Consider the following 17,191-nt stretch of genomic DNA (forward strand, 5'->3'; position numbering starts at 1 on the left):
GCCATAGAGGACAACAAAGCGTCCGACTTCCTAAACGAAGAAGTGCGGTCAACATAAGTCCTTAAGGCCCGCACAACATCCAAAGAGGCCTCGCCCACGGAAAGACCCGGTGAGTTAAAGGCCGGAACAACTATTTCCTCGTTAACATGAAACTGGGAAACAACTTTGGGAAGAAACACGGGCCGAGTGCGGAGCACTGCCCTGTTCCCATGAAAAACCAAGAAAGGGGGTCTACAAGAAAGAGCCCCTAACTCAGAAACACGTCTGGCCGAAGCAACGGCCAGAAGGAAAACAGTCTTAGCTGTTAGCCATTTAATATCCACTGAGCCCAGTGGGTCAAACGGCGGTCCTTGGAGAGCCCTCAGGACCACAGCCAAATCCCAAGGCGCCACAGGTGGAACAAAGGGCGGCTGAATACGGAGAACACCTTGCATAAAGGTGCGCACATCCGGGATTGTAGCAATCCTACGGTGAAACCAGACAGATAGGGCCGAAAGCTGTACCTTCAAAGAAGCAAGGCGAAGCCCATGATCTAGTCCCGCTTGCAGGAAGGCGAGAATCCGAGACAGACGAAACTCCCGCGGTGCATAACCTCTCGGTCGACACCACTGGAAGAACGTATGCCACACGCGATGGTATATCCTCGCTGAAGACGGTTTCCGAGCTCGTAACATGGTACGCACCACAGAGCTGGAAAACCCCCGGGACCTCAGCATGGCCGTCTCAACAGCCACGCCGCCAAAGACAGCCGAGTCAGGTCCGGGTGAAGACAAGGACCCTGAGACAGAAGGTCCGGTCGTAGCGGCAACCGCAGAGGACTGTCCACGGACAGACCCTGAAGGTCTGAGAACCAGTGCTGTCTGGGCCACGCGGGAGCTATCAACAGGAGCGTCCCTCCTTCCTGTTTGAATTTCCGGATTACCCGTGGAAGAAGGGAGACCGGAGGGAACAGGTATGCGAACCTGAACGTCCACCGGACGGACAGAGCATCCACCAGTAGTTGAAAAACGTCCGGGTGCAGGGACCATTCCCCTGGATGAACGTCCTGGCGACTTAGAAAGTCCGCCTCCCAATTTAGCACTCCCGGGATGAAGACCGCTGATATGGCCGGAAGATTGCGCTCCGCCCAAACCAGGATCCGAGAGACCTCTACGAGAGCCGCCCGACTGCGAGTTCCTCCTTGCCTGTTTATGTAGGCTACGGTGGTAGCATTGTCCGACTGGACCTGCACCGGGTGACCCTGGAGAAACCGCTGTGCCTGCAGGAGAGCATTGAAGACCGCACGGAGTTCCAAGATATTTATTGGAAGCTCCGCTTCTGTTGGCGTCCACCTGCCCTGGAACAAGTGTGGCCCCGAAACTGCTCCCCAGCCCCGAAGACTGGCGTCCGTTGTCAACAGGACCCAATTTGGAACCCAGAACGGACGTCCCTTGTTGAAGTGGGTCGTCTTTAACCACCACGCAAGGGACAGGCGAACCTCCGGGGTGAGCACAATCGTCTGGAACTTCAGAGACTGAGGCAGCCCGTTCCACTTGGACAGGATCAGGTGCTGCAGAGGTCTGGAGTGAAACTGGGCGTATTCCACCATGTCGAACACCGACACCATGGAGCCCAGTAACCTCATCGCCGAGTGTAAGGACACCCGGCGGCTGTGCAGACAACTGCGCACCCTTGACTGTAAAGCAGAGATCTTGTCCTCCGTCACAAAGATCCTTTGCTGTCCCGATCCAATAAGGCTCCAAGATGCAGAATCCTCCGAGACGGGATTAGAGTGGACTTCTGCCAGTTGATTAGCCAGCCGTGCCGTTGCAGCAGTGCAATGGTCAGGTCCAAGTGGTGTAACAGGAGCTCTGGAGATCCTGCCACCAATAACAGGTCGTCCAAGTACGGCAACATGCGGACTCCTTGCAGCCGCAGAGAAGCAGCCATGACCGCCATCACCTTGGTGAAAACACGTGGTGCTGTCGCCAGGCCAAAAGGTAACGCCCGAAACTGGAAGTGGTTGCTGCGGATTGCAAACCGAAGGAACTCTTGATGGCGCAAAAGAATAGGGACATGCAGGTAAGCATCCTGTATGTCCAATGACACCATGTAGTCCCCAGGTTCCAGCGCCAGAATGATGGACCGTAGGGTCTCCATCCGAAACTTCGGGACCCGCAAAGACTTGTTGAGTGCTTTGAGGTTGAGAATCGGACGATATGACCCATTGGGTTTCTGTACCAAAAATAGATTTGAATAGAAACCCTGGCCCCTCTGGGAGAATGGAACAGGCACTATAACTCCAGCCTGGAGCATAGTGTGCAATACCTTCCGCAGCTCCGTAGCCTTGTTCCGGTCTGATGGTAGACCCGTGGTGAAGAATCGAGCCGGGGGTCTGTGCCGGAAGGAGAGGGCATACCCGTGGGAGACCACCTCCAGAACCCAAGTGTCGGTCGTAGTGAACGACCAACACCGGGAGAACTGCAGCAGGCGGCCTCCCACCCTGGAATCCCCCAAACGGAGGCCCGGACCGTCAGGCCGCAGGCTTGTCATCTGGCTTGGGGGCCGGACGTCTGGTACTCCATGCCTGCTTCCGGGGCTTGACCGATTTCTTAGGGCCAGCCTGTCGAGGAAACGACTGTGGTTTGGGCCTGCCCTGGGCCCTAGATGACCGAAAGGACGATGGTCCAGAACCAGAAGGAGCAGCGGCCGACGGGAGACAAGCAGATTTGGCTGCCGCCAGCGTGGCCACAATCTTATCCAGATCCGGACCGAAGAGAACTTCTCCGGTAAACGGCAACGCTTCCAGACCTTTCTTGGAATCTGCGTCCGCCTTCCAGGATCGCAGCCACAAGGTGCGACGAGCAGCTACCGCTGCTGAAGAAATTCTAGACACCAGAGTACTAATGTCTAGAGCCGCCTCGTTGATGTAGGTGGCCGAATCACGGAGATTGCCAATCAACTCTGCCTGTTCGGCCGGACAGTCGGATTCAAAAGAAGCCTCTAATGAATCCGCCCAGCGCTCCATCGCTCTGGCAACCCAGCAAATGGCCATAGCCGGCCGTGCTGCCCCCCCTGCAAGGGAATAAGCGGACTTCAGGCAGATTTCTACCTTGCGGTCCGTAGCATCCTTAAGGGAGGACATGGATGGCATCGGCAATGTGGCATTACGGACAAGACGGGTCACGTGAGAATCCACCTGTGGAGGGGATTCCCACTTAGCAAAATAATTATCCGCGAACGGATAAGCCACCGCCAGGCGTCTCTGCGGCTGGTATCGCTTGCCAGGCTGTTTCCACGCCACCCCTGCATGGGTGACGACACCACAGACTGCTGGGACAAACCCATCGGAGTAAACGCGGGCAGCGGAGCTAACTGGCCAACTAAAGCTGTTAACGCCTGAGCGAAACAAGCCCAGGGCGGCTCCTGTACCGGTGCTGTAACCGTAATAGGCCGCGCCATGGACAAACACTGCCGGCAAAGGCCCTCCGCGCTACCCTCCCCCTCCGCTAACGGTACTTTGCACGTGGTACACGTGCCGGAGGGGAAAATCACTTTCAGACATGATGGCACCACGTATGTGACCTCTCTCACCAATTAAGTATTAAATAGGCGAGAGACCACCCTGCAGCACCGCACCGCAAGGGCTTTAGCAGAAAGAACAGGGACAGTAATAAAGCTGACAGTTTAGAGAAGAAAAGTTACAGGCAGCGCTAGCACAGTCACATACAATGCAGAGAAATAACAATTCCTGCACTAACAGCGCTGATCACTCAACTACACAGACACAGGGCCTGGTAGGACACAGCGCTGCATACACAGACCTGAGCCACAGCGGAGGAGAGGTATGCGGGGGGACCTAGACCACGATGCTTCCTTCCAGACTTCCAGCAGCGTTCACCATGCGTTGCAGAGAAGATGGCCGCCGAGGAGCAGAGAGAAGCTGGCCTGGGGGAGGAGCGCTGACGCAGGACCAGTCAGCACAGTGCAGAGAGGGCTGTGTGCAGCGGGGGAGGCGCCGGCTGTGAGACAGGGAAGGCGCGCTCCCCTGGCATGCATTTAACCCCTGGGACGCCGCAGCGCTACCGCTCTGCTGTGGTCCGCTGTCCCAGGGGGTAATGGAAGCGCAGGTTGGTCGCCTGGCTCCACGCTGCAGCCAGTCCCCAGGGAGCCCCCTGCCTGGGGACTTAGGACCATGTTATCAGCGGGGACCCACCGCGGGACCCCGCTGCTTACCTCTGTCCCCCTTGAATCCGGCCATGGTCCGGAGCATCTGGGGTCACCGCTAGCTGTGACCCCAGACGCCCACCAGCATCCCCGGATCAGTACCGGCGGGGTGTAGGGAAGACAGCATGGACGTCAGGACTGACTGTCCATGCTGTTCATCCAGATGTGCAGCCACAGCTGCATGAAGAAAAAGCTTCAGGGGCTCTTCTAGCCCCCACTCCAACAGGTGCACCCGACTCCGGCCGGGCACCAAACTAAACTGAGGTGCCTTGGCCCGGGGGCGGGGTATAGGAGGGGGACCTAGTGCATCCTGGGAGGCTGAAAGCTTAACTCTTTGGTGCCCTGCGACTGACGTCACACCTATACCCCAAGGTATCCTGTGGATACCCTATGGACCCTGAAGTAGAAATATATATTATACATTATACATATATATATATATATATTATACATATATATATATATTATACATATATATATATATTATACATATATATATATATTATACATATATATATATATTATACATATATATATATATTATACATATATATATATATTATACATATATATATATATTATACATATATATATATATTATACATATATATATATATTATACATATATATATATATATTATACATATATATATATATATATTATACATATATATATATATATTATACATATATATATATATATATTATACATATATATATATATATATTATACATATATATATATATATATTATACATATATATATATATATATTATACATATATATATATATATATTATACACATATATATATATATATTATACACATATATATATATATATTATACACATATATATATATATTATACACATATATATATATATTATACACATATATATATATATTATACATATATATATATATTATACATATATATATATATTATACATATATATATATATTATACATATATATATATATTATACATATATATATATATTATACATATATATATATATATTATACATATATATATATATATTATACATATATATATATATATTATACATATATATATATATATTATACATATATATATATATTATACATATATATATATATTATACATATATATATATATTATACATATATATATATATTATACATATATTATATATATATATATTATACATATATTATATATATATATATTATACATATATATATATATTAATATATATTATACATATATATATATATATATATTAGTGGTGAGTGGATTCGGTTCTACTCGGTTCCGTTCGGATTTAAAAACCGAATCTTATTGGGTATCAGCTGTCACGAATTTTGGATAGCCAATAAGATTCGGTTTTTTAAAACCGAACGGAACCGAGTAGAACCGAATCCGCTCACCCCTAACATATATATATATATATATATATATATATATATATATATTCATACACACACATCTATACATACAATTCGGGGATCGGCACTCCTAATAATCATCCAGCCACCGGGGTGCACAAAATGATGAAAGAGCCTGGCACAGGGGCAGGACACTCCACATGCAATTATCGATAAGCAAATTGTCTGGAGCTGACTATTCCATGGAGTGCTGCCTATATCGAAAATATTATTATATATATATATATATATATATATATATATATATATATATATATATATATATATATATATATATATATATATATTAGTATGACATAGGGAGAACAGAACATTTTATTAGGCATCCCCTTCAGTGTTGGAGCAGTTAATAATGTGTTTTCTTTAAACCTGATTTGATGCATCAATGAACTTCACGCCTTTGTAGCTGATGGAAAGGGTAATTCTTGGAATTTTTTTCATCTGCTCTGTGGACTTCTGCGGATAGACATGTTAAATACAGTCATATATAACAAAGTTTATTATGAAACATGACTCCTTGGGGAATATTTACTGAAGTGTGGGTTTTGAGAAATGGAGATGTTGCTCATAAGCAGATCCTACTTAACATTTATCTAGCACCTTACATAATATAATAGCTATAATCTGGTTGGTTGCTATGGCAACATCTCCACTTCTAAAAACCCGCACTTTAGTAAATGTACCCCCTTTAATAATGCAACATTTTCATATTCACAAAATCTCACCCTCATTTTGGCACAGGCATCCTGGGTGGACTCTGTCCCCCGCAGATCTTTAATTTGCATTGATCCCAAATACTGGTTCAACAAGCAAGGAGAGGGAGAAATTCATTACATTAGCAATTCAGCAAATTAGATACAACGAAATGAACTTTACAAGACAATGTATCAAATGTCCCCATACACCATCTCTGTATGTTTACTATGATACTGCTGTAACATGACGATATGTTTAATCCCATGTAACAATACTCACACTGGCTTCATATCCACATGACTCAAATATTAGCTTTTCAGGTTGGTGCTGCCAGTTTTGAAGGGGGGCATAAGTGGCGGCCAGACTTGGAGGTCGCAAGGTTAATCTAGATTCTTCCTGCATGACAAAAACAATTATTTTGAATATGAAAAACATTAAGTGGATAAGATATAGACAGTCGACATAACCATTTCCCATGAAAATATTGACAATGTATATATTGACAACTCTATTTCTAAAAACATGAAGAAAAGCATGGCAGCTCCAGGTATTTAACGTTAAAGTAATATTCACCAACTCTAAGCACGTGCCCCCTTCCACATTAAAGGCTGATCAAAAAATGCTGCATTTGTTTTAAAAACCTGCTAGTTTATTATTCACTTTTCTTGCAATACTGCTTCAGACATGTTATATGAAAAAAAAGTTAAAATTCAGCAATGAATAAGCACGGTTTTGAAGGGCCATAAAATGGAAGTGGTAGTTCTTGTACAGGAAGGCACACCAGATGGGTGGCAAGGGCTGGTACAGGAAGTATAGTAGGAATTCTGGAGTAAGCAGCAGAAAATCATCATCTGCTATAAGATACAGTGCATGATTCAGAGGTGGATGCAGTGCCGATGTTAGCGCAGTTTTTTATACTCCGCATATGTTCAACTCGCACTGCACATTACTCCCGATGGTTACTGCTGGAGCACAGAGAACACATCATTTTGCAGAGAGAGGACATTTCGGTAACAGGGAGGCGGTTACTCAGGCTCAGGAATGTCACGGAAAGCGACTGCATTTTTTATGCAGTTCCACTTGCGTCCAAGTTCTGACGGACATTTGGAGCAACCATAGGGCTGCTCTAATGTCTGATTGTGCGACTGATGGCGCAATATTTTATGCAAATCGGCAGATTAGAGCCGCAGCCGTTGGTGTCTCCATACGAAATCCATTGGTTGCGGCATTAACAATGTCACAATTGTGCTGTGTAAAAAGACACTGTTGCGGCTGCATTAGCATCACCTCTGAATCAGGTCCATAGTGCGTTATTAAAAACCTATTCCAACTATGGCATGCACTGAAGAAGTTCTGCCAGCCTTGATATCACAAGGTAGACAGGATAAAGATCACTAAAGTTGGCTGGAACGCATAATTTGGAAAACAGCATATAAGCGCCAAGTACCTAAGGCTAAATTATGTAGTTACATAAAATGCCCAAGTGATTTTAGCATTACTGCCAATGGCACTCAATATGCACAACATGAACTTGGAAGAAATAAATCCTTGTCAGACATAGCCAAAAACCTGGGAATTTGCCGGGGCATTCCGAGTCAACCCCCGTGTCCTGCTTATGTCTGAGAGGATCAGACACGGGTCCACGACCCTGCAATCGACCAGGGTTATTCCTGGGACCTGCAACCCGGGTAAGTGCCCCAGCTTAGGGTTTTTAGACTGGGTCGCGCCGAGAAGGAACTAATTGGCTAATCGGCGGTGTCTGGAGCTGCATATGGGGCACAACTACAGGGGGGCCCTGCATAAGGGGCACAACTACAGGGGGCACTGCACATGGGGCACAACTACAGGGGGCACTGCATAAGGGGCACAACTACAGGGGGCACTGCATAAGGGGCACAACTACAGGGGGGCCTGCATAAGGGGCACAACTACAGGGGGGCCCTGCATAAGGGGCACAACTACAGGTGGCCCTGCATAAGGGGCACAACTACAGGGGGCCCTGCATAAGGGGCACAACTACAGGGGGCCCTGCATAAGGGGCACAACTACAGGGGGCCCTGCATAAGGGGCACAACTACAGGGGGCCCTGCATAAGGGGCACAACTACAGGGGGCCCTGCATATGGGGCACAACTACAGGGGGTTCAATTATCAAAAATGTACAGGAAAGGGGAGAGTGGAAGAGAATTCTGCACAGGATAAGAATCAGTATACAATAGTCTGTAAAGAAAAACCAACAATAATGTAGTCACCTAGATAAGAAATCTATCTTAAGTCCAAATATGGTTGGTGGTGCACCCAGGAGTCAAAAAGGTCAATATATGCCAAAAAAATTTTGCCAGCGCAAGAAAAAGTAGACTCCTTTGTGGGGCACTCTTTGATCGAAAGTAATTATTACAATAATGAATAATGGTAAAATATAATTTTTTATTAGCATACTCGTTACAATACAGTTATAGGCGTAAAAAAAAATATCTGTTTATTAATTAGATTCAAATCTATCAGAGTCCACAATTGACTCTAGTTTGATAATAGATGAGGCAAAAATAACCTTAATATAAAACTCCTACAAAGAGAAAGCATAAACTAATTTCCCCAGTGGGATATGTAGAGAGTAATGTCTCTCAGTGACTAGCACTTGTCAGGTGTCACAATACTGAAATGCTTCAACAATTATACTCAAAAGTACAGTTATGAGATTTAAGGTAACAAAATTATATACAAAAAGTTTATGAATGAAAGCATAAGTATGTAATGATCAACCTGAGCAAATATTATGTACATAAAACACCAAAGGATTACATTTCATTCGCAACAGTGATAAATGGAACCAGTTTCTTAACAGGGTAATTCCAAATTTAAATTAGTTCAAGAAGACAAATAGCAACATAAATTACACACACACACACAGAAATAACAACTTACCTGAATCCACGCTCCTGCCGACGACCACCGCTGTCCACTCCTCCAGGCCCGCTCTCACTCTGCACTATGGGATGGGAGAGATGTCATGACGTCTCTCCCGTCACCCGCTGCGGTGGGAGCCGGAAGACGGAGCTCATGAGTGAGCTCCAGCCGGCTCCCTCTGTGGACACAGCAGTCAATGAGAATCTGCCTGACTCTCATTGACTGCTATAACAAACACAGCTGCCTTTGGCAGCTGTGTGTTTGTTACTGTGTAGGGCAGACAACTCTCGCTGCGGACAGCCGTTGGGGGGAGGGGGGGGCACGGGTTTCAGGTTATGGGCTCCCGGGGGGGACTTAGGGTTAGGTACCCCCCCACCCCCCGGGAGGTTAGGGTTAGGCATCCACGGGGGGAGGTTAGGGTTAGGCACTACCCCCCCTCCCGGGAGACTTAGGATTAGGCTGCGGGGAAGGGGGGTTAGGGTTAGGCACTTGGGAGGGAGGGGGGAGTTAGGGTTAGGCACCCCTATAGGAGGAGGAGGGTTAGGGGGTAAAATTAGGTTAGTTTATTCTTACCTTTGGACGTTCGGGATCTGCTGTCGGGATTTGAACCACTGGCCATGTACTTTTCTTCAATGCCTGATGTCATATGGCTTAGTATGTTTCAATTAATTATTTTCTACTTTCATTCATAGATAAGGAAGATTGAATTTGACCAGTTGTGATACAGATCTTATGTTAGCTGGCTCTTTTGTATCTGGAATGTGATACTATGTAAAAAATTTCAAGTCTATTGCACGAAAGATATTGTCGTGAACAAGCTTCAAAACAATTAAAAAGAGGAAAGCACAGAACTGTCATAATCACAGACCTTACAATGAATGCATTTTAAAAGAATGTGAAGAAAGCCATAAAGAACCAACCTCCTTAGCGGATGCTAGATGTTTGTGACGCTCTCTGCTTTCTTTTACTTCTATCCTACTTCTTCCTGAATCCATTCCAGTATCCTGATCTCCTAATGGAATTGATGGCATAGAACGGGGGAGGACATCATGACACTGTATAAATAAACATTAGATGGCATTTCAGGTCAATGCAAATTAAGGAAATAATTTTTATACAGTGCTGAACCTTATATTGCTGTGATAATAAACGGGAAATATAGAAATATCATATGCCTTTCACTGCTTTTCCAGTTCTAAAGCTGGGTGCACACTATGTGATCCGTCTTAAGATATATTGTTCGGTCACAGCTTGGAACAGTATATCTGCAGATTGCATAGTGTGTAAGCCAGACTGCGCATGCCCGCGGGTCATTCATCGCACTGTTCCATCTGCTGTGCTGCACAGCAGATAAGGCGACGCGATGAAAGACATCATGCTGCTATTTGCAGCAAGGGATGATACATCGCTCCATCGCACACCGCATTGTGTACGGATGGCGCAACGTATCATTACATCGCATGGTCCCATCGGCTGGGTACACCATCGTGTAGTGTGTACTCAGCTTAAGACTGTAGTGTGAGACAGAGATCATCATTTCTGGTTTAGCGGATTTGGTCCTCTGTAGCAAGCAAGTATGTGAGCATGACAACTCACCCGTAGCTGTGAGAATCGAGGTGGTTTTTGGGGAGGATCCTCACATGGTCTCTCTGCCAGTGATGCCAAGATCCTTTTTCGGTGGCCCAATAAATTCACTTTCAATACCTATATAAATAGAAAAAAATGGGAGTGAAACAGAGAATGCAAAAGTATGAAAATGAGTCTTAGATCTAATGAGGTAGAAAGATTAACTTACATTGACAATCTCGAGTTCCCATAAACTGCGAAGTGTTTCCATAGAGGTATAACCACTACTTAGAAAGCTGGAAGCATACTGCTGAAGGGAGAGGGCACGTAGCCACGACGTTACGGACAGATCCCATGAAAGAGGGAATAGCTAGAAAGAATACAACCAAGTCAAACAAATATACGAAGCAAAGCTAATTTGTATACCAATAAAGCATATAAATCCAAGCCTAATTTACTATATCATGCAGACAATGCATTGCTGTACAGATATATGCCCGAGACACAGGATGCCAATCAATGTCCTAAATAACAGCAATAATGTCTTATTGCAAAGCCAGCTTAGGATCTATTCTCCATGCTGTTATGCTCCACTTCTGATACAATGATCAACATTACAAACCTTATGTAGCTTCCCACAAAGTGAGGGAAGGCTTCTTTATCATTAAATAAATTCACATTACCAGTAGTTTACACTGGACTAAAGATTTATTGTCCAATCCAGCATGAAATATGAGCACTTTCATGCCTTTTCAAAATGAACACTAGGTGCGTATATTTACATTTATACAGCAATAGCATACTCTGCAAAACTTTACAATTGTGGACAAACAAAGCAATGAAAACAGCCAATTAGAATTACTGTTAATTCCTTTTCTTCTAAAGATTTCATAAAGATTGTTCGATAACGGCACCCGAATGGTATATAATGTGTCAGAGTGACTTCCCAAGCTGCCTCTGAAAAATGTTCAACATCTGAGCAACAAGGGTGTGAAACCTGGGCTGCCGTGGAGTATTTGTAAGAAAAGGAATTATTGGTAAATATAATTAGCTGTTTTCATTTTCAAAATTCCATGGCAGCTGTTACAATGGGAAGTACAAGCATTGTAGAAGTGCAAGAATTAAACAGTGCACCAGAGGTAGAATAAGCTGTCAGGAATATATATATATATATATATATATTATATATATATATATATATATATATATATATATATATATATTTTTTTTTTCCTTCAATTTGAAGAGCATCTGCTTCCATTCAAGGATGCCTTTTTTTAAAGGTGAACAACCAGACCTGCTCCTGAGGCATCGCCGGGACCAATGACAAGGTAAGCTATGGCACTACTGATGAAAAAGAAACACTAATACCCCTCTTCCACCAAAATTCCAGGTCTGACCCGGAGTTGGAACAGAGTTCCTATCCGGATCAGACCCGGAATTTAGCCGCCGCCGACTCGGGATATTCACGAGTCGGCGCCGCTCACACCGGAGTCGGGTGTGCATAGGCTTTTCCGGCGTGTAAGTGGTCGCTTGGAGATGACGTCATCTCCAAGCGGCACTGAAGCCGGACCAGTCGGCTGGCTTGCAGCGCACTCCAGGTCTTCGTGACCCGGAGTGCGCTATTCTCACAGCAGGGTTTCACAGGCTACGCCCGTGTTAAACCTTGCTATTTACCTGGGTTGGACTGCCGGATCACTCGACCCGGCGATCCAAACCTCTCCACTTTTACACCAGGAAGCTGCCCGGGTTAACCCTGCAATAACCCGAGTTTTAGCTCCGGTGTAAAAGGGGTATTAACTAACCTACCAGTGCTTATAGACAAGAAATAGACACAGGGGAAGAGGAGGAGCTGCACTGTATACGATTTGGGGGTGTTTTAACTACCTGGCTCTAACTGCTAGGAAAGCTAACCCATTGTAAAAGGGTAGCCATGGAGTATTGAAGGGGACAATAAGGATACTAATAGACAAACAAAGCAGTAAGAGGTCCCTGCTGACAAGCTTACAATCTGTAGGTAAATAGGAGTTTAATACATAATGTTAGGTCCCACATATTGCATATTGGTACAGTCCGATAGCAAAATGCAAAAAAAAAAAAAAGAATTGGGGGATAATTTTGTTTTATCAGTAATTTTTGGAATATCTTCCAATAATATATCTGCTTTTAACCTTTGGTAAGGAATGGGCAGCATGTAGAAGCCGGCGGCGGTGCTGAATGTCCATGATTCCAATGTCTATCAGGTCCTGATCCTCCAGTATATTATCTGTCTGCAAATAACAAAGCAAACGAAAAAATTCCCATGCATTAAAGAGCAAGTAAATTCACAAATAAATCTCAAGCATATAGTATTATTGAAATGATAAGATACAAACAAAAAAATACATAACTAAAGTGTTTTTACTAGGCTAAATTTGGTCAACATGTCATCTGTCCCATATAACTGGTTAAAGCCAAAGACTATAATTTTGCACCACTGTTGAAGGGAAATTGTTTTCTTTTTTTGACAGCACAGGAGTCTGAATTAATGGTTTATAGTCTAAGTTAATGGATTTAAAGGGATTTCTCAGTTCAGCATCTCTTGTGCGTGTCATAACAGCAAAGTTTTATGCAAAAGTATATCACTGATATTAATTAGCTTGCCCTAAATGTCATCTAAATGTGATAGGAGAGAGGGAGAGAAGTTGTGGGAGAGAGACAGCTGTATGCAAGGAAGAAAGGTATGTGAGAGACATGGTTTTGCGCGGACAATCGTAAATTGAAAAGTCCCCACAACTGACGCTTACCCTATGCCACACTTTGACAATCTACTGGACCAGTTTGGAGGAGCAGAGTTCGTCTCGAGACTAGACTCGAGCAAGAACTACTGACAAATCCCACTTACCAAAGAGGCTCAGGAGCGTTCTGCCTTCATCATGCCTGAAGGACTCTGAATTACAGGAAATTTATACCACGTTACAGCACAGTGGCCAAGGCTCTGACAGACTTGATAAAAAAAAGAGATATGCTCGGATTATTGAATGGACTGTTGAGTGTGAGCAAGCCTTCAACACCTTAAAAGAGATGCTGACTCGAGCCCCAACTACAATAGAAAGTTCATTGTGCAGGCAGATGCGTCAGGGTATGGACTTGGGGCAGTCTTGAGCCAGGTGGGAGAAGACGGTAGGGAATATCCAATCGTGTATCTATCTCGTAAACTAGCTGCCCGATAGATAGCCTAGGTCACTATCGAAAAAGGAATGTCTAGCTATAGTTTGGGCTTTAAAGAAGCTACAACCTTATCTCTATGAGAAAGAATTCACCGTTGCATTTGGCTAAATAGAACCTTGGGAGAAAGTGGGAGGTTGTTGAGGTGGAGTTTGACGTTACAAGGTTTCAACTTTTTCATTTCTCACAAAGGGACGGGACCATCACAACGCTGACGGGTTATCCAGACATGAGGAAACAAATGCCAAGCTTTGCAGACCTTCGGGCCATGTCGACGGTCAGGACAGTGCCTGTATGAGGAAGCAAGGCAAAGGGACCTCTAGGCTGCATGTTAGAAAGTAAAGAGTTAATCCTATGACCCAGTTCTGTGTTCTTAAATTGAAGCCCTTAGTGTGCAGAAATCTGACACAGGAAGCTTGCAAGAAGCAGAGAGCAAGGGAGTGTTCCTGTTAGAAAAGCCCCCTCCTTCCCCTCTGGAAAGACTGACAACAAGGCCCACCAATCAGAAAGGGGGAGGTAGGGAGGACCAGCAGGGGAGAATTGTGGGAAGTGAAGTGTTTACGGTTTGACTTTCTGGAGGTTGAGGAGTCATCCCCTCTCAGTGTCATCGGGGGTCAGCCACTATGTGTTCACTGCTACAGCTGTCATCACTGGCCAGGTAGGGAGGAGATATAGAGCAACTGGAAACGTCTAACCCTGCTTGCTGTTCAGTGGATTTCTGTGTCTCCTTGAATAAAACTCATCTTGTCTTCAGATACTCAGGTCACCCGGTATCCTCACAATATGTGAGAGTGAAAGGTAAGTGAGTTTGAGAAAAAAGTGCGCGTTTGAGAAAGGAGTGTGAGAAAGAAAGGTGTGTGTGTGTGTGTGTGTGTGAGGGAGAGAAAGGACGGCGGTCCACAGAGTGAAAGGACGTAGAGAGAGAGAGAGGACGTAGAGAGAGAGAGAATCGAGACAGAGAGAGGGAGTGCAAGGTCTAAACCAGCCTGGAGAAAAGCCAGTACCCAGGAAACCATAAAAACACCTTAGGGTCATACTTCCTGTGGGAACACGATTGACCAAAAGAATGCCAAACCCTGTAATAAAAGCAGGCAGAGGAAGTGCCCTAAGCATCATTAGAATAACAGAGCTGGAGAAACCTTTGGCTTTTAAGCTGAAAAGTTCAAGAGCCACGCGATCAGAGCCAGACGAGGTAAGTCCAGATGCTGGCAGTGACATTGCGTTAACAGATCCTGCCATAGAGGAAGAGGACTGTCTATGGATAGATTCTGTATGTCAGTGAACCAATGACTTCCGGGCCAACCCGGAGCCACTAATATTGCTGTTCCACCTTCCTGCTTGAATTTCCCGAGGACTCTTGGGAGGAGGGAAATAGGAGGAAAGAGATACACCAGCTTGAAGTCCCATCTTACTGCCAGTGCGTCCATGAGTGCTGCTGATGGGTCTCTGGTTGGTTGCGACGTGATGCCTATGTCTGGTAGACCCCATTTGTTCACCAAGAGCTGAAACACTCCCGGGTGGAGAGACCACTCTCCAGCATGCATGTCCTGACGACTTAGGAAGTCTGCTTCCCAATTGAGGACTCCCGGTATGAATATTGCCGAGATGGCCGGAAAATGATGTTCTGCCCAAATCATAACCTTTGTCACTTCCTTCATGGCCACATGACTTCACGTGCCTCCCTGATAATTGAGACAGGCCACTGTGGTCGTGTTGTCAGACTGGATCTCGACTGGCCTGCCCTGGAACAGGTCCTGTGCCATGACGAGTGCTTTGTATACTGCTCGCAGCTCCAGAATGTTTAATGGCAGATGACTTTCCTGATTTGTCCATCTTCCCTGAAAGGTGTGATGACCTGTCACAACCCCCCAGCCGCGAAGAGTGGCGTCCGTGGTGAGAATGATCCAATTTAGAATCCAGAATGGTTGCCCTCTGTCCAGATGATCCTTTTTCAGCAACCACAAGACGGAGAGACGAACCTCTTGAGTGAGAAGGATCCTCTGGGACTTCATTAAATGATACTGTCCGTTCCACCTGGAAAGAATCAATTTTTGCAGAGGCCTGGAGTAAAACTGAGCATACTCCACCATGTCGAAGGTGAATACCATTGATCCCAGGATCTGCATCGCTGATAGAACGGATAACCTTAGCTTGCGTACTCTCAATGATAGGGCCGCAATCTTGTCCTCTGGTAGAAAGACCCTTTGTGCCTAAGAGTCCAGAAGTGCTCCCAAATGTATAATCAGCTGTGTTGGAGAAAGAGAGGATTTCTTCCAATTGATGATCCAGCCGTGCTTCTGTGGGCAGGCTATGGTCAGATGAAGGTGGTGGTGTAAAACAACTGGAGTTTGTGCCAATATCAGAAGGTCGTCCAGATATGGTAGTATTCTGACTACCTGACGCCCGAGATAGGCCGTCATGACTGCCATTGTCTTGGTAAATACCCAAGGGGCTGTTGATAGGCCAAAGGGCAGCACCTGGAATTGGTAATGTTGCTGTAGGACAGCAAACCGTAGAAATTGTTGGTGGGATGGCGTAATAGGAACATGCAGATACGCATCCTGAATGTCCAGGGAAAGAATAAAATCCCCAGGTTCTATTGCCAAAATAATTGACTGGAGAGTTTCCATACGGAACTTGGGTACACGGATAAATTTGTTCATGGTTTTTAGATTTAGAATAGGGCGATGAGAACCATTCGGTTTCTGAAGCAAAAATAGATTGGAATAATAACCCCTTGTTGTAACACAGGAATCAGTATTATTACCCCTGCAGCAGGGAATGAATGGTCTCCTAGAGGGTCACTTTTACCACACCTGATGAAGGAATTGTACAAAAAAAAACTTCTGGGGAGGATGCCTCTGGAAAGTGAAAGCGTACCACCTGAGAGACAATTTCTTGGACCAAGGCATCTGTTGTTTGATGCCAGCAATAAGCAAACAGAAGAAGTTGCCGCCCAACCCACCCTGGGATCTCCCAGGAGGAGTCCTGCCCCATCAGGACGAGGGTTTGTTGTCCAGCTTAGAAGCTGGGCATCTGGCTGGCCCAGACCTCTTAAGTTGTCGCCTGGTGGTCCTGCGAAAACTAGACAGCCTGGAGGAAGGCTGTTCCTTTGCTCATCCCTGAGGACGAAAAGACCGGAAAGAAAACTGCCTAGACTTTAATGTAGCCGTAGATG

General features: G+C 45.2%; 1 protein-coding gene across 1 annotated transcript in view; it reads right to left on the reverse strand.

Annotated features, from left to right (window-relative positions):
- LOC148454242 (ankyrin repeat and SAM domain-containing protein 1A-like) overlaps positions 1-17,191 on the reverse strand; it is a 109,118-nt gene that overhangs the window by 32,184 nt on the left and 59,743 nt on the right. Inside the window, exons 14-20 of the mRNA XM_088461158.1 lie at positions 12,978-13,076; positions 11,036-11,176; positions 10,837-10,944; positions 10,161-10,295; positions 6,614-6,730; positions 6,364-6,435; positions 6,008-6,094 (exon numbers count right to left, since the gene is read on the reverse strand). Of these exons, the coding sequence (XP_088317284.1) occupies positions 6,008-6,094; positions 6,364-6,435; positions 6,614-6,730; positions 10,161-10,295; positions 10,837-10,944; positions 11,036-11,176; positions 12,978-13,076 (759 nt within the window). The remainder of the gene's footprint in view (positions 1-6,007; positions 6,095-6,363; positions 6,436-6,613; positions 6,731-10,160; positions 10,296-10,836; positions 10,945-11,035; positions 11,177-12,977; positions 13,077-17,191) is intronic.

This window comes from Taudactylus pleione, unplaced genomic scaffold (assembly GCF_031769625.1).
Source record: "Taudactylus pleione unplaced genomic scaffold, aTauple2 ptg001021l, whole genome shotgun sequence".
Classification (NCBI taxonomy): Eukaryota; Metazoa; Chordata; class Amphibia; order Anura; family Myobatrachidae; genus Taudactylus; species Taudactylus pleione.